General features: G+C 31.8%; 1 protein-coding gene across 1 annotated transcript in view; it reads right to left on the reverse strand.

Annotated features, from left to right (window-relative positions):
* Positions 1 to 19,701, reverse strand: part of LOC129220566 (MYND-type zinc finger-containing chromatin reader ZMYND8-like) — a 163,794-nt gene that overhangs the window by 129,177 nt on the left and 14,916 nt on the right. Inside the window, exon 5 of the mRNA XM_054854997.1 lies at positions 19,265 to 19,389. Within this exon, the coding sequence (XP_054710972.1) occupies positions 19,265 to 19,389 (125 nt within the window). The remainder of the gene's footprint in view (positions 1 to 19,264; positions 19,390 to 19,701) is intronic.

Consider the following 19,701-nt stretch of genomic DNA (forward strand, 5'->3'; position numbering starts at 1 on the left):
TTATTGTTAAATTGAAAAAGTTAATTTGAACTTGTTTATAGTGTATTCAGTAAATTTGACTGAGCTGGCGGTGTATTTCACGTATTTTTGTTTATAGTGCTTCATAAAAGATTAAACAATCAAATTGTTCAATAATATGTGTGCATACATCAGATCAAGTAGTGTATGTATTAAGTTATTATTAACTTGGTATAAATATCGAGTTTGTTTATTACTGCTGCATTTTAAGAACATTGCTCTTTTCAATGCTATTTCTTTTTTCAGCAAAAGAGGTTATCACTGCTATAGCTTTTATGAAAAATGCAAACATTTCTACTCATAAATTTTAAATTAGTATAAAAATATCCCTATTATGATTCAATATTGTAATTTATCTGTTTTTTTTTTTTTTTGTTTAATTTGATGACTAAAAAATGTCTACGTGCAATCTTTCTACTTTAAATGTATAATTTGTTGATGGTTTCATTGTTCTTTTTTTTTTCTTCTATTCTTAAAATTTTTTTGAATGATTAAACAACATAATTTAATGCTTTTTTATGTATAGTGTACTTAATCCATACATTATTATATTATTATTGAAGTCTTAGTTACATGTTAAATTAAAAAAAAAAAAAAAAAAATCGGCTACTAAACAGTGTCTTAGTTTTTTTTTCTTTTTTTCCCTTTCTTTCATTCTTCTTTTATTTTTTGGCTGTTGTACTTTCTCTTTCATCATACAGCATTCAAAAAAAGAAAAGCATAGCTGCACCCTATACAGATTGTATGTAGTACAATCCAAAAGTTCGAGGACAAGCTGTATAAAACCTTACCCAGAATAGTTCACATTACCGAAGCACATCTACCTTCAAAGGGTCACCTTGAGCTATGTGGGAAAAAATGTGCAAATTCTATGTTGATCCGGTGGTTCAGTGATAGGTTCAAATTATCACGACTCGAAGTGAACTTAACATGTTTATTGAAGACTATGTACATATTTACATATTGGTGATTAAACCAAATCATTTATTCTAAACAGCGAATTACTCGCTTCCACGGAGCTTGCGCTTCGTGTTTCGAATTCTATCCATCTCTTCCACTTAATCTCATGACTTGTTTTTCATCGATGTAGGGGGCGAAATTGTACAACGGGGAATTCTTTTCAACCGAATTACCCTCACTTAAAGATTTAAATTCTTCTCCAAAGTGTCTCTTTTGTTCACATCGTATCAATAAATTTTCTGCTTCTTGTAGCTCTTCTGTAATTAGAGCTCCTTGTATGTTACTAGATTTTCTCAATTTCGCGATAAAGCGTTTTGTCCATGCTGTAACCCTCAACAACTTTTCTAAGTCACTATATTTGGATAAATCAACTGGGTCTTCTCTATTTTCGACTATACATTCAAGTTCATGTGTCTCCAGGGATTTTTTTCTATATTCTAGCTGAGATTCTTCTACTATTTTCTCATGGATCAATTTTGGCCAATGGTCAGGCGAAAGTCTCAACCAAGGTGGACCTTGTGTCCAAAGGGGTTCATTAATCAACTTTGAGATCTTTGCTCCTCGGCTGACCAAGTCCGCTGGATTATCACAACTTCTGCAATGTCCCCAATTATTTGGTGACGTCAACTTCTGAATATCCTGAACACGATTCTTAACAAAGGGTTTAAATGCATCGGGCTGTTTCTTGATCCAAAAATACGTTATGCTTGAATCGGTCCAAAAATAACAAGGAATATTTAAATTCAAAATTCTAACTATATTATTTCCCAATTTGGCAGATAGTAATGCCCCCATTAGTTCTAATCTGGGTAAGGTGAGTATTTTCAATGGCGCTACCCTATTTTTGGAAGCAATGAACGTCGTTCGAATTTCTTTATCATTCGTCTTGAAACGTAAGTACGCAACTGTACCATATGCCACAGTGCTAGCGTCTGAGAAGCAATGTAATTCGAGATTTCTAATGTCTGAGCACAAACTTTCAAAAAAATAATGTCGAGGGATTTTGAATTTACTTATTTGATGCAACTCTTCGCACCATTTTCTCCATAGGGAGATCAAATCTTCGGGAAGTGGATCATCCCAATCTATATGTGATGCCCAAATCTTTTGAATCAAGAGTTTGATTCTTACAGTGAAGGGTCCCAAAATTCCTATTGGGTCGAAAATTCGTCCTAACACTTGTAGAATAAACCTTTTTGTCTCAATTGGCTTCGATAAAAATGACAATAGGCTTCGAATATCAAAATACAGTAAATCCCTCGTATTATCCCACGCCATGCCCAGAACTTTTAAGGCGGTGTTTTCAACATCAGAAATTTGAAAATTTGCATTTGAAATTATGTCTTCTTTTTCCCAAAGTTCATGTAATTCTCTCGAATTAGTATGCCATTTGTGCAGTTGCATGCTCGCTTCCTTGAATATCTGGATTGTTTCCAAAGAAGTAGTCAAGGCTTCTCTGACTGTGTCTCGACTTAAAATTACATCATCTACATAAACATTATTTTCTAAAATACTAACTGTTTCAGGGTAGAGTTGTTTATACTTTTTAAAGTGATGTTTGAGAGTTGCTGATAGTAAAAATGATGAGCTATTCAGTCCGAAAAGAATTGTTGAAAAACGATAAACAAGAGGCGGGATATTGTCATTGGTGGGGGAGTCAGTGAAGAAAAACCTGGTTACGTCTCGATCTTCTTTATCTAAGAGAATCTGTAAGAACGCTTGCTTTATATCTGCAGTAAATGCTACTGGATAATATCTAAATCTTAACAGAATTTCGAATATCTCCGGATACAAATTTGGGCCAACGTGGAGACAGTCATTTAAAGATGCGGAGTTTGAGTCATGTGATGACGCATCAAAAACAATTCGTAATTTGCTTGTGGTTCTATCTTCACGTATTACTTCCCTATGAGGCAAATAAAACATGATATTTTCTTTATCCGTTTCGTCTGTGACGGGTTCAATTATATTCTGTTTCAAGTAATCTTGTATTATGTTTTGGTATTCAGAAAATAGTTGCGGATTTTTTTGAATCGATTTCTAAGTCGGTTGAACCTTTGTTCCGCGATTTCTCTATTATCATCCAATCTTGATGTGTCACTTTTCCATGGTAATTTAACTTTATACCGACAATCTTCGTATACTACATCAGATTCGAACTGTTTGAGGATTTCATTTTCGGTTGAATTATAATTTTGATTTTCGCATAAGAGTCCGGAATTTTCCAAGTCCCAAAATTTTTCTATTTGTTTCGAGATTAAATCTTCCTCTACTATCACATTAAATGATAAAGTAAAGTTATCTTCTCCTTCTCGTCCTTGTAGGCTCCAGCCAAAAATAGTTTCTACAGCGACAAGATTTTTGTTCAAACGTTTAATGTGACCCGTTACTATACTGTAGTAATAATCTGCTCCGATCAAAATGCCAACAGGTTGTTGACTGTCAAGAGAATCCGCTAATATCAAATTTCGTAGCAGTTTATTTTGTCTAATTTCTTTTGATTTTGGTGGAGGAATGTCCGAACCTGATATGTGATCGGTTACCAATAATTCAACTTCTATTCTAGAATTAGGGGAACTTCTATGTTCAAGTACTAATCTAATGACGTCGTAAGTCTTTTGAATTGGCGCAGTAATTCCAAAAGTGTAAACCGATAATTTTTCTTTTCTAATTACTTCAAGATCTAATTTATTAGCTAATTCTTGTGTAATGAAAGACTTCATGCTTCCATTGTCCAAAAGAAGACGCGGATAACTTATGCCTTGCTTTGTTTTGATTTTTACCGAGCAAGTTTGCAAAAGCATCGAATTGGATTTAGAATGTGATACGGCAGAAATGATTTCCTTATTTTTTTCAAATTGATTATCATTATTTCTCGAAAGTGAACTTGCTTCTTTTTTGTCGGTGTCATTATATTTTAACTTTGAATGGGATTTATAACAAATCGCCTCGGAATGAGCTCCTTTGCAAATTTTGCAACGCTTAGTTGCCTTAAAGTGGCAAGCAGATATTCTATGATTTTTTCTAAGACATAAATAACACCTGCCATCCCCCCGCAATACATTCCTTTTTTCATCCACGTTGAGATTTACGCATTTTTCCGACTCGTGATCTTCTGAGCAAAATAGACACTTGTCAAGATTTATTGACGTTTTAGCAATTAGCTCATGTGTTGAAGGACATCTGTTTTCTGTAATGTGCTGTGATCTGGAAGGGATCTTTCTGAACTGCTTATTATTCAATGTACTTGTTTTAATCTGTTCACTGCTATTCGAAGGCGGAAGTTTTATACTAGCGATTTTTTCCTGAGATTCTATCTCCGAACGGAGAAAGTTTAGAAATGCATTCAAATCTATATTGGCTGAATTCTCTCTACTGCGGTGAAATTCTAGAGCGATATCAGCAGGAATCACTTTCATCAAAACAGGAATTAACATATTCGCATAACTCTCGGGTTGGACATTGAGTGAAGAAAGGCTTCTTATTTGTACGTTAATTTTATCATACAATTTTCTTAATTTCGTAACTTCATTTGAGCTTTGTACCCGGGTCAAACTCAAGAGATTGGAAATGTGCGTGTTAATTATCAAGTCGTTTTGACCAAATCTATTTTTGAGAATGTCTATCGCAGAATCATAGTTTGTTTCCGAAATCGAAAAACCTTCTATAGCACTAGCAGCATTTCCGCTCAAATAACTTTTCAAATAGTTGAATTTTTCGACTTTTGAAAGTGTTGTGTTCTAGTGAATAGTTACTTCGAAAGAATTCCAAAAATTTATCCAATCACCGTAATCACCGTTGAATTTTTGGATGGACGTTTTTGGTAACCGTACGTTACTTTGTGTTTGGTTTCGAATTTTATCGATAAGAGAGGAATTATTTGATACGTTATTAATGGACGTTTTATTTTCATTTCGCTGCTCTTATTTCTTAAAATAACGATTTATCCGACATTTCGTCAAAGTTATTTTATCTTTATAATTCATGGAAGTTTCTATATCAGAATCTAGTTTCTTCTCGTCTTCTATCAAAATTTGTATTTTTTCATCTAAGTTATCAAGTTCTATCTCCTTGCTATTTAACAGTTCTAAACAATTTTCTAGTTCTTCATTTTGCTCTTCTTCTATGTATTTATCAACATTTTTTACGATTACCGAAGTAGAAGAGCGAAGAACAGTTCTTTTTTGCATAAATGATTTTGGTTCCATTTTCAATGATTTTCAACAATGTAAATGATTCAAAAGTTCCTACCTTTTGCAGTCTTCGCATAAATGTGCTATCCAAATGAGATTCACTTTCTAAAATTTCAATAGTTCATCTTTCCGATGCCGATGCACCATGTGGGAAAAAATGTGCAATTCTATGTAGATCCGGTGGTTCAGTGATAGGTTCAAATTATCACGATTCGAAGAAAACTTAACATCTTTATTGAAGATTATGTACATTATTTACATTGATGATTAAATTAATTCATTTATTCTAAACAGCGAAATTACTCGCTTCCACGGAGCTTGCGCTTCGTGTCTCGAATTCTATCCATCTCTTCCACTGTCAGAGTTGCCACTAAATTTTTCCATAATCAACTTACTTAATTCAATAAGCGCTTGCAGCGCTCTCTATTGGAATAATAGTTGGGAAGGAGCATAGAGCTTAGGTTTCTCTACAAGCTACTATGTACTTCTGTCAATGTTCATATAACTTTTGGAAACCCTCCTGGAAGCCAGTTTTCGCAACCTCCATGATGCAGCTTTATTTTCATCTGACGAAAGAAAGCGGCCTCCCTGCAAATCCTTTTTTTGCTGGGAATAGGTAAAAGTCACACGGAGCTAAGTCCGACATAATGTTATGTTATTTATTTGTCATATCAGAGTACCAGCAGTACCCGCACCACGATGCCTGTGCTAAAAATAGAAGTACGTTGAATAAAAAAAACACTCCCCCCCCCCTGATGTGAAATGATCATTTCTCTTCAACTAAAATGCATACACACCTTTTCAAAAAAAAAAAACTATTAAAGTTTCTTTCGAATTTAAAACTATTCGTTAAAGCATTAATTAGATTTACAGTTATATAACGTTTTAGCGAGTGGAGTGATTTTTTCTGCACTTTAAAATGTTTCGCCAAATAAACAAAAAGGACACTAAATAGTATCTTTTAAATGTGAAATAACTCCACAACTCTATTATTGTTTATTGCCAAACTCGCCCAGCAACCATGCTACTGTAACCTAGTTGTTAGCGTGCAAAGCTAACTCCGATTAATTAGCTTTCCATTCGTCTAATGAAAAAAAAAATCGTGGGACATTCGAAAAGCGTTGTCAGGAAAAATAGAAAAAGTCATATATTTCATTCTGATAAAAACAAATTAAAAGTTTCTTTGGAATTCAAAACAATTTGCCATAATGTTGAGTTACATTTACAGTTGGTTTAAAACAATAATTCTAGACTGGATTGCTCTAACACGCCAAGCGAACAGGCAACGTGACCCAGCCGATTAGCGAGCGAAGCGAACTCCAAGTGCTTTGGTAATGTGAACTACTCAGGCTAAGGTTTTATACAGCTTGTCCTCAAACTTTTAGATCCTTACTACGTAGGTATGAATGAGTTTCAAAACTCTCGAATTTTTGAATCACATTTTTAAAAAAAATAAAAATGCTGAAAAAAATCTATTATACTTTAAAAAATCTCTTATATGAAAAATTATACTTCCTTTTTGTTAGGAACTTATTCAAAGAAAAATAGAGGGAACACATTTTAACTATGTTGCACCCTCAAAAGAGGGGGTCAAATTTTCATACAGCAAGAGACTGACAACAGGGGTGATTGTGACTCCATAAAAAAATACCTGAACTTTTTTTTCCAAGAAGAAAAAGTGTTTTGATGGGCATATATATACACACATTACGTGTATGTATGCATTATATTATGTATATAAATATTTTATATACATAATGATTTGTTGGGGTTAAAACTCGAATTTTTAATTGGACTTAATACGTCCATGTCATGGTGAGAATTAAATTCTTTTAATTTTTCTCATTTCTTAAAATTTTTCAAAGATTGTTTTATTTTCTCCTTCTAATCTGAATCCTTAACTACATTCATTTACTAATACATTAAAGCCTAATACACCAGCATTTTTTAATGATTCCCGGTTTCTTTTATGAGTATTTGTAGAAAAATGTTGCAATAATGCCTTCACACCATCATTAGCATATGTAAAGGGCTTGTTGCAAGAAACACAAAAACAAAATCCAGTCCTATCAATTTTTTACACTATATTTCCATCTTTTCATTGTAGGAATCCCCTCTGTTTAACCATTTCCAATTAAACTTGTTCTTTCTTCCTGCATCAATGGAGCCAATATCTTCAGATCTATCCAGATACCTCATTTTTTTAAATGAGAACATGCTAAGTTCAAATGAATAAATTTATCAAACAAAAACAACCAAAATGAAAAGTAAGAGTTAACTACATATTAATAACGATAAAGTCTAATTAGAATTAGTTCAATTACAACAGAACGCATGCAGATAAAGATCATAAACCAGAATATAAAATAAAGAAAATATTTGCATACGATAAATTCCTCCAACTGCAATAAAGAACAAAGACAGGAGTCCCACTTTTCTCTTCCTACCTTCCCCAAAACAAAATAAAACTAGCCACCGATTTCACCCCTTCCCAGTTTGACCTTGAAGCACGTGTGAAAAATACCATTTCTTTGGCAGAAAAAAAAAAGCAAAAGAAGGAAAAATGTTTTTTCTTATCTAGCCTTTATTCCATCCCCCACCCCAGCTGTTCTTCCATAATTACCATAGAGTTTACAAAACATGACCGTAGCTTACGCTTTATACAAAACAAAACGTCTTCGATTTGGACTTTTGGCGTTTCATTAAACATCGCCCTAAATTTTACAAAAGTGAGTTTTCCTGAAAATATAGAAGTTCCTGTATTTTCGAAGATGAAGATACCGGAATTCAAGATGAAAATACCGGAAATCCGGTAAAATATCGGAACACAATCACCCCTGTGACAAGCAGCACCGGAAGAGTTACAAAATGAATTTTTTCATGAGTTATCTAAAATGCTACTATAGTAATAAAGAAATAACTGAAGCCTAAATAAAAAAGTATGGTTATTAAATGACAAAACAAAATTTATGTAAAACCTCCCTTAACGGACACCCCCCAATTTCTTCGAGTACAAGTCCCACATAGGTTTTTCCGTATTATTTACTCTGAATAGCTTACACTTCGAATAACAGACATTCATTTGAACAAAAAAAAAGTCGATTGCTGCAATAAAACTTTCTTTAAGTTAGCCATACACAATATCATAAAACTGGTGGTACCCGCACGGTATTTGCCCGTAGTAGAAAATTAAAAGGTTGTTTGGTTCACCTGTATATTTACAAAAAAAGGATGGGGGAATTCTCGCCAATTGCTTGCCCGTGTTAGTTCCACGTTATGATAATTCGGTAATTTAATTGTCACGTTATGATAATCTGCTCGGTAAAATGTTTTTAAAATTGAAATAGGAAAGAAACAAAATCGAATTTTCGAAAAATCGCTTTGAGGTGCATACTACTACGCTACAAACAATTTTTGTGCCAAATTTCATGAAAATCGGTCGAACTATCTAGGCGCTATGTGTGTCACAGAGATCCAGATAGACAGAGATCCGAACATCCAGACTGATAGAGATCCAGATATCCAGACAGAGAGACTTTCAGCTTCATTATTAGTAAAGATTTACAAAAAGAAGTTTCTCATTAGCTGCGAATTGTTTTACGGTTCGGGAAATACAAACATAAAAAAATAGGGAATTAGCAATATGAATAACGTATATTTTACTTTAACACTAGAAAGACGGAAGCGGTCATTTTGACCGCAAACGATTTTCAAATGCTCATATTTGCTGCGTTTAATTTTCAAACTCTTTTTCCTTCATTGACTTTTCCTAACTATTTATTAAGATTTTACAACAGTAATTTTTTTCCTTTTAGGATTATTATTATAGTCGCCATAAATGTTTATACCTAGAAAGACTGACTACGGTCATTTTGACCGCTAAGTGAACCTTTCTTTATGCATCCGTTTTCTTCTTTTTTCGCTTATCAGTTGTGTGTACTATGGACTATTGTTAGTTGTCAGGGTGAGTAATGTTCTTTTGAGCTTGAGTAGTACCTGTTGGTCAGGTTTAATTCTTTGAACTGTTAGGAAAATGCGGAACACCTGCTGGTTGCATGGTTTCAGTTTTCTGCTATCTGCACAGGGGGGCAAAGTTGGGAAAGGTAAATTTGAAAAGCATGTGACTGGACACGTGAAATTACTTAGGGTCTAAAAAAAAGGAAATATAAACAGGTAAATTACAAAAATGTTTGCTGGAATTGTTTTGAGCACCAAAACATGTGCTTTGCTTGAAGCATTGACGTTTATTTTCTTCGGTGATAATGAAGTGCTCAGTCACATAATTATCTTCATGATGTCGAGATGAACCGTTGACAAGCAAAACTTATAAGAACATTAACTCCTAAAATTGTTGCAGATTTATATCTAAAACAGATTATGGTTTGAATGAACAGTCTGACTTATCTGAAGAGAAATATATTTCTAGCGATGAGAATAGTTTGCTTTCATGAGATTATTGCGAATATTTTTCGGAGCCTAGATTTGCAGAAAAGGATTGTTCTTCTGAGTTAGAATGAGAAGAAACCTCGCTAATAAAAACTGATGCTCAAAATTTAAAAAGTAGTGAAAGAAAGAGTGAAAAGGGTCCGACGCCGAAAAAAAGGAGAAAATTTCAAAAACAGAACTCCTATTTCTTCAATTTCCGCCAAGTCATCCCCACTGATCAATTTTGCTGCATATAAATAAGTAAGTACCTCAGGAAAAGAAAAGGTGAAATTAAATTATGCGGAACTAAAACTACGAGCATTTGTTCTAACTTCCAAACAAAAAACTGTTAATGATTAATACAGGGTTCATACCCTTTAGGCAGAAAAAAATTCAAGCACTTTTCAAGTACTTTTCAAGGTAAAAAAATTTTTTTTCAAGGCAATATCATAAATTTGTACTAAAAATATTGTATGCAGATTTCATTTACTACAAACACATAGAAATAAGGCAATAATACAAAAAAGTATAGGAAAACAAAATTGCTTTTTCTACAACGAGAGACGCTTTGATGAAAGATCTACTGCGTTGAAAGTTTTTCTGAAAATGTTTGAAAAGTTTCGTCATAAAGAGAAGCAGATACTAAGAGGTTTAATTTTGAGGTTTTTCAAAGGTTGCAGCAGTCAGAGGTTTGTATATTTTCTAGAATCAGCAAATTAATACTTTAAAAAAAAAAAACCCTTCATAAGTGCTTTTAACTTTTATGGGAAGAAACTGAAATACCCAAGTTTAATGGCATTGCCAGAGAGGAGTTTTTGAAGTCACTCCCCCCCCCCCCCCCGGTTTCAACATTTATTTCCAATATCTATACAGTGGTTTATTACAATATAAGGGCTGTTAGGACAAAAACACTACCCAGAAAGTTATTTCAGTTTGCACTATTAAGTTCTAAAAATATTAGGTTTGCAAATCATTTATAAGTATGCAAATCAATTATTCGTATGTATTTATTAGCTGTTCAGCCAATAAGGCATTTCAACTGTCCTCGAGTAAATTTAAAAATTAGGAAGTAAGAAAAGTTTATGAAAGTCCACAGTCCAGTCTCTACACCTCAAAATATACAAAAGCAGCTTAAGCAGTGATAAATACTCTGAATGCAAACTTGAGCCTATTCAGCTTTCATTGATTAACTTGCAATAGACAATAAATGTGCAAGTTCAGATTTATAGAGCCATATTTCGAAATTGAAAAGATTCACAAGAAGTTGGCATATATTATGACAAAAGTAGTTTTATTTTGGGAAAAAATGGGTTATTGTTGAAATTAGAATTTAAATTTAGAAAGGCAATAATATTCAGGTGTAATTGCGATTTGTGAGTTCATAAAAAATTACCTGAAAGTTTCAAAGAGCAAAATGGGGCAAGGGGGGGGGGGGGGGAATAATTTTTAAAACTAAGACCCCTATTACTTGAATATACATATGTACAACAATAACTTTTGCTATGCATACAATTCATAAAATAGTTTATTAAGTCAAAATATTCTGCATAGAAATACCATGCCCAGTGCCTGTTGATAACCAGCAACAGGCACTGGGACTAGCTAGGCTGGTACTGGTCAATTTATTAGATCCAAATGAAGATGAATGACCCTCCTTAAGCTATCTACCCCTTTGCTGATTAAAGTTTCTTTCAGTAAGCTCCAAATACCCACAACCTTAATAAAGTAGTAATTTTGAACAATTGAAGAAAAGGGGAAAATTGGAGATATAGGGAGGTAAAAGCATAAAAACGAACACTACTGTATTTCAAGTGAATAATCATAACACAACCACCCCTGTTATACACCTTATTTATTTTAGCAGACATAAAAAAATGATGTACTTATAAATAAAATTATATAAATCAACTTTATATTTAAAAAACAAACTTTAAGTTAATTTGTTAGGTGCTCAACTGCTGAAATTTAAATTTTTTAAAAAAAAATCTGTTATGACCAAAAATTAGGTAAAGATAATCACAGGGCTCCCAACACATTTTAGCCATAGAAAAGGGTAAAAGAGGACCACTTTGAATCAAAAAGGGGACCAAAGAGGACCAGTTAGGATTAAAAAGAGGACCAAAGAGGACCAGTTAGGATTAAAAAGAGGACCTTGAGAGGACCATTCATAGTTAAACCCAGGAAAGCACCAAAAGGCAAATTAACTGCCTGGCACTAAATACATGAAGATAATTTGTTAATTAACCATAATAATGATTTTTAATGATAAATCCTTATCACCTTCTGCACAACTGAATTTTTTATCCATTGAATTATATTATTTACACAAATATTTGAATGGGGGTGGGGGGGGGGACAAGCAAGCATGTAACTGACCATCTTACAGAGTAAGTAATTGTAAAATAAATTTTCTACTAATTAACAGGTAAAAACTGGCTAATTAAAAATAATCACCTAAATGAGTGATAAATTAGTGCATACCTAATAAAGACTTTTTAGATATAGTTATTACAGTAAACACCTTAGCACATAGTAGTTTACAAAATTTTTCACATAGCCGGTTTAAAGAAAATTAATTTTGATATAAGGTACCGCAAGACAAGAAGCTATAGTTTAGAGGCCAGGAGGTCCCTTCCCCCTCCACAGCCCCTGGCTTTTACACACATTTCCAGCCTACATATGGTACGTTTATATACATATGAGAGTTTATGATCAAACACCAAAGCAGGAGGTAATTTCTGGCTACTCTACTGATTGACTAAGTTCAAAAATATTAGAGGATTGCAAATCATTTATTAGTACGCTAGTATCCAAATCATTTCTTCATATGTATGTATTAGTTGTTTGGGCACCAAAAAATATTGTAACTGTCTTCATGTATATATTAAAATTAGTGAGAAAGAAATTTTTTTATTAAAGTTCCCACACCCATAAATATACAAATGCGCTCAAGCGATAAATACACTGAATGTAAATTTGAGGCAGCTTTTACTGGATAACCTAATGTAATAAATAAATGTAATTTCAGATTCATAGAGCTATATTTTCAAATTGAAAATGCTCATTTTGAGTATTTTAAAAAAATTAAGGATACAAAGTTTTAGTTTTTAAAAATAAAATTAAATAATATAATTTGAGGTAGCACATGTCAAACCAGCTTCCAATTTTCAAAAATATTAAAATAATTACAAGATGCAAAAGCATTGAAATCTTGAACACGAGAATCAAATTTTCGCGAAGTATGTTCACTGTTGGCATAATTTCCAAAAAAAAAAAAAAATCTCTAAAATTAAACATGACTAAAATTGAACATAAAATATGCTAGTCTAGGATAGCATATGTGAAAATAACATTCGATTGCGCAAAATATCAAAATATTTACAAGATGCAAAAAGATTGAAATCTCAAACATAAGAAGCAATTCTTCGCGAAGTTCGAGTAAGTGCAATGCTGCTATGGTTCCAAAAATAAGAAAGTTAATTATCTATTAAAATTAAACAAAAAATAAGCTAATCTATGGTGGCGTGTGTCAAAATAACTTCCGATTGCCAAAAATATCAAAACATTAACAAGATACAAAAAGATTGAAATCTAAAACACAAGCAATTTTCCGTGAAGTGCGAGTAAGTTCAATGTTGCCATGGTTTCGAAAAAAAAAAGGTAGTTTATTATCTATTAAAATTAAACAAAAAATAAGCTAATCTACGATGGAGTATGTCAAAATAACTTCCGATTGCCAAAAATATCAAAATATTAACAAGATGCAAAAAGATTGAAATCTCAAACACGACAAGCAATTTTCCGCGAAGTGAGAGTAAGTACAATGTTGCCATGATTTCGAAAAAAAAAAAAACGTAGTTTATTATCTATTCGGAACTCCAGCGCTCGAATACGCTACCTTGCGGTGATTTACAAAACTGCCGATGGAACTAAAACATTGCCACGTTTTAGTTCCATGTGTGTCTGTTGACGTAAACACAGGCAGTTTGTTCTGAGTATTTATTAACGCAATCGATGTGTCTTAGTTTGCTTTCAGCTACAGAAATTAATTCATCCCCTAAAAGTATTCTCGAGCTTCTCAAAATAATGTTAGTTTTCCTTATTTCTTTCAAAAAAGTATTAAATGGTGGACGCGTAAACAAGAAAACTCTGGATTAACAAAATTGGATAACGTTATACCAGGTAAAATTTTTTATTGTATGAATTTGTAAGAATATGAGTTTTTTTTAATCTTAAATTAATTTAACTAATCATATTTTACAGCAGCATTTAGTTGGATGGACAGTATGCAAAATATTTTCTTGGATTTATTACCGTAGAACAAAATGAAAAATGTTTAACCCAGAAAGAATTTACTTTATTCCTTTTATTCTCAGCTGAAAGGTTTTGCCAAATTTGTTTAGGGTTATAATTTTGGTATTGTGCGAGCAAAGTAGCCTTGGCGAGATTTCGCGTTTTTAGTTAAACCATTTTTTTAAATTTTTATCATGAGTGGAATAAAATGGTAGTAAGATTACAGAATTCGATAAGTGAAAAGAAATAATGGTCAATCAACTGAAAAGAAAACTACCACCATATATCCGTGAGAATTTTGTTGATGATTTGCATAACATGACACAATTAAATCGTAACTCAGAAATTAGAAAAATCGAAACAGAAAATTTTTAAATGAACCGATTCGGGAATTCGAGAGAAATAACTCAGCTACAAATGGAAAAAAAATAAGCGCTAGCCAAGCAAGGCAAAGAAGTATCATCTTCTTTCGATAATAATTTGTAATGTCATATTGAATTTTCTAGCATTAATTGTTGTTCTTGTCAGGCCACAATTATTATTTAGTTTTATCAAGAATTGATAAATATCGAATTCAACATCATGGAAATAGCTGCTTAGAACTACGTAGTTTGCATTAATCTTTGACGTTTAGTAATGCTTCTTGAATTCTCATTTCTTTCTACGTGGGCCAGAATATCCACAAGACTTTGAAAATTAATTTAAAAAGAATAAAGCGAAAAAATCATACGTACGAACAAAAATCACAACACTTTTAGCATTTTCTTCGTTACCATGTGCGTTTGTTTTAGTTTTCAATTCCGCCATTAGACAGTGACTTCAGTGCCCCCTACAGTTCGTTGGAGTTGCGAATTAAAATTAAACAAAAAATAAGCTAATCTATGGTGGAGTGTGTCAAAATAACTTCTGATTGACAAAAATATCAAATTATTTACAAGATGCAAAAAGATTGAAATCTCAAACACGACAAGCACTTTCCGCGAAGTGCGAGAAAGTTCAATGTTGCTATGGTTCCAAAAATACAAAAGTTAATTGTCTATTAAAATTAACCCAAAAATAAGCTAATCTAAGGAGGTGTTATGTCAAAATAACTTCCGATTGCCAAAAATATCAAAATATTTACAAGATGCAAAGAGATTGAAATATCAAAACCCAGCAAGCAATTTTCGGCGAAGTCCAAGAAAGTTTGATGTTACCATGGTTCCAAGAAAAAAAAAGTAGCTCATTATCTATCGGAATTAAACATAAAATAAGCTAATCTAAGTTAATGAATGTTAAAATAACTTTCGATTGTCAAAAATATCAAAAGATTAACAAGATGCAAAAAGATTGAACTCGCAAACGCAGGAAGTAATTTTTTGAGATGCTACATATCTAGCACAAGTTCAGAAAATTGCACTGATGAAACATTCTTGATTTTTTTCAAGGTTTTTCAAGGGCGTACGAACCTGTGAGAAACTTCGGTAGCAAAATGCTTTGGTTTGAAGTCATAACTCCTCCCCCAAACCTCTCCATTTGCTAGATTTCCATATTACAGCGGTTGAAGGAGGAGTAATGACGTCAATCTGAAGCGAAATAATATCAGAAAGTTAGGTTCAATAGAAAAATGGTGCCGCGGCCGCGTGTTCGGGCGTAACAAACGTCAGCACACAGTATCTTTTAATGTAATGATAAAATGAAAATTTTTAAAATCTGATTTTTGAGTAAAAATAATATAAAAATGGACTAAACGGACCAAAATGTTAAAAAGCGGTCTAAAGCGGACTTTACCCTAAAAAACGGACTTTGGCGGGAAAAGCGGACCATTTGGGAGCCCTGTAATCATTCAAAATTGCAAAAATAAATAAGCAAATAATTAAACAAGACCAAGGTAATAAATTCTTTAACTCTTTAGTTATTAAAATAAAAAAAATAAGCTAATCTGATGTAGCAGTGTCAAATAACTACTAATTGCCAAAATTATAAAAATATTTACAAAATGCAAAAGGATTGAAATCTCAAACAAGGGAAGCAAATTTTCGCGAATTAAGTTTAATGTTGTCATGTTTCCCATAAAATAAACTTATATTTTACTGAAATTAAACATAAAATATGCTAATCTACGGTAGCAAATATGAAAATAACATCCGATTAGTGAATATATTTAAATATTTGCAAGATGCAAAAAGATTGAAATTTCAAACACGAGAAGCAATTTTTCGCAAAGTCCGAGTTCGTTCGACGTGGCATGTTTCCCATGAAATAAATTCATTTGTTTTTTATTAAAATTAAACAAAAAATATACTAATCTAAGGTAGCATATGCGAAACTAACATTTGATTAGTCAAAATATTTAAATTTTTGCAGGATGCAAAAATATTAAAATTTCAAACACAAGAGCAATTTTCCGCGAAACCCGAGTAAGTTAAATGTTGTCATGGTTTCCAAATTAATTTCTTTGTTAATTAATGAAATTAAACAAAAAATAAACTAATCTAAGGTACCATATGTCAAAATATCTTTCGGTTGTAAAAAACATCAAAATATTTACAAGATGCAAAAGGATTGAAATCCCAAACACGGAAGTAATTTTTCGCGATGTTGCATACTGAACACATGTTCAGAAAATTGCATTGGTGAAATACTTTTTTAAAACTTCTAAGCACAATTCGTTGATTTTTGAGAGAATTTAAGCACTAAGAAACTTTTTCAAGGTTTTAAAACTTTTTCAAGGTTTTCAAGCACTTGAAAGTGAACTTTTTTTTTCAAGCACTTTTCAAGGTTTTTCAAGGGCGTACGAACCCTGTAATATACAGGTGACGTGATAACATAAGTATTTCGAAATACTGTAAAAGATAGTAATGTACGGTATCTTGCGATATTAAGATATTTTTTAAATCAAACACATGCATGGTTGATTATAGTACTTGTTAGTTATTAAATGCTAAGAAAATTTCCTCTTTTTTTTACAAATTTCCTCTTTCTCAATGCCAATTGTGTAAAGCATGTGTATTTCACTTGATTGAACGTAAAATAAAAAAAAGCTATCTGAGACTTATTTGCAGACTATATTAGGATTAAATTGTTAAATTAAACTTTGATATTATGAAACAAATCTTTTCTATGGCTGAAAATCCCAAAAGGAGGAAATTTCTATTATTTTAAGTGTGGCGGTCAAAGTGACCGCTGCTCGTCTTTCTAGGTATACGCAAAACGCCGTCTTTCTAGTGTTAAATTTAAAGCAATTACGAAACTTTATAGCAATTTCACTAACCTATTTGAGCAACATTTAAATAACCAATAAATCTCTTTTGGAATGATTCTCTGAACAACAACCAAAAAAATAAAATAAATTAATAAATAAATAAATAAAGAATTATTCCACTGATACATTTTTAACTTATTGTTTGCCAAATTTAACTTACTTTTTTTCAATCAATTTTATTTTTAACTAATGTATTGGAAATAAATCCTTCTATTCTATGGGATACACTCATTCCCAGTGCTTGAGAAATAATGCTAGGAGAGTGATTTTTTTTAGGACAGGAGTACGACATTTTCCATACAATTTGCCTGTTACGTAGGCCCAGGATTATAAATTTAAGGCAAATAATGTCATTTTTCTGTTCTAACCTCTTAATTTTACCACACGCTATGAGCAGAGTTAAAATTTTTCGTTTATTTAAAACAGAAATATTGTCCAGGAGAATGACAGTGAAAATGTTACATACCCTATTCTTGAACTTCAAAATGTTAATGAGAATAGCAGACAAATTATATTAACAAAATATTCAAGGAATCCAACAAAATGGTGATAATAAACAGTTTTATAGTATAGCAGATTAAAAATTCCTTTTTTAAATCTATAATAGTTGAACTCATTCCCAGGACAAGAGAATGACATGAAAACCTGGGGACAAAGTTTAAAACTATGTACCTTGATGATTTAAATAATTTAATTTATTTAAAGAATGCTATTTTACACCTTTAAGTATGCTTTATTTTGTACAGATAAATTTCGTCACAACGAATACTTATACAATGAAATTTCCGTTTCAACAAAATATATTTTCAGTCCCTATATAATTGCCATTACATTATTTGAATTCCATTACAAAAAAATTCCCGTTACATCGAACAAAATTTGCTGCCCTTAAAGTTTGTTGCAACGGGATTTCACTGTACTACAAATTTAATTTGTGGAATGTTGATATAAATTTCTTAAATGATTAAGAGTCCATTTGAAAAACGGATGGGGACACGCCAAAAAACTTTCTGGTTATTTAAAAAGTTTTGTAGAAAAAACTAAATGTGTTATTGTTTTGATAAGAGTAGAATAACATCAAATTAGTTATTTCTAACTATTAAAAAAATTAAACACTTTCTGAGTTAAACAGTTTTTGTGTCAGGCTACTGGGAAATAATATTGTTAGGATTTTGGAGAATCATCCTTAGGTACATATGTGCTGATAAACTTGTGAATTTTAAATTGGATGATCGTAAAATAGAAATTTAGGTCGAAATTTGATGATTATTATTATTATTATCATCATCATTGTTTTTTTGTTTTGTTTTTTTTTGTTTTTGTGATTACAATTCCCTATTCGTAGAAAGGAAGTAAAGTGAAATGAATAAATGATCCTTCAAATCCTTGACAATCTTAACAATTTATTTCCATTTGATTTTTTTTTTTGCCATCAGTCAAAAAATGCCATCAGTCGAGCCCTACAAATAAATAAAAATAGTTATTTTAAAACCCAATGTACTTGTTTGAAAAAAAAAAAAAACAAAAGATAAGTTTTTGACAATTTAATGCAATCTTTACTTTATATAATATTATGCATTTTTAATTCCAAAATTCTTCTTTAATTGCTCAAAATTAATGTTTTCTCAACTTCCATATTATTTTGCTTAGCTCTTCAGCTAAAATAGAAAAAAAAAAGGTCATCTAGGTGATGTTGTTGAATAAAGAGACAAAAGAGAGATTAAAAAAGTGTCAGAATTTTTTTTTATCAAATACTTTTCAAATCATAGCCTGGGATATGTATGCATTCTAGTTGTAGTTAATGTCTAGACATAAATGTCCCACCCAAAACAACTAAAGTTCTAGAGGCATAAGCAGTGCTTGTAAATTTAAATAATTTTATTGAGATAACATTGTTGATTCAAGTGTTTAATTTGTAGACGAAAGTGTTAGCTACGAAAAAGTAATCATGGTTATGTGGAACTTTTATTGCAAATAGATATGTTATAAATGTTTTTAAAAGCAACATAAAAGAAGAATCTACATTAAATATGACTTTTAAGAGAGGTCAGGTATTCCTCTACTGTTGCACAACTATGCACATAAATGTAGGCAGGAGGAAAAAAGAAAAAAGAATGCATGCAACACTTACAATAACACTTGGAGGAGGCTTTTCTATTCGTTTTCTTTTGGGCGGATGAGGTGCAAGTGATTTAACTTCATTACTGCTATTGTTCTGTCCATAGATCGAAAGCCTTTTTGCAGGCCTTCCTGTCTCTAAATATTGCATTGAAAAATTAAATATATCAATCATTAGAAATCTACATCTAGTAGTACATGGCAGTTATGATAAAGTTTTTGAAATTGAAACTACAGGCAAAATTTGATGGAGAAATTTAACTAGAGAAAGAATATTTTATGAAGTATGTACAGATCAAAATAAATTGCAAAATGAAAGAGTGCAACAAAGTGTTGTCTACCAAAAGAAAATATAAAATTTTACATTATGTATGTACGGCCCTGATATCAGATTTCCGATATTTTCAAAGATGAAAAAAATCTAGTAAAATCACCCCTACAATAAGTATA

Source organism: Uloborus diversus, chromosome 4 (assembly GCF_026930045.1).
Source record: "Uloborus diversus isolate 005 chromosome 4, Udiv.v.3.1, whole genome shotgun sequence".
NCBI lineage: Eukaryota > Metazoa > Arthropoda > Arachnida > Araneae > Uloboridae > Uloborus > Uloborus diversus.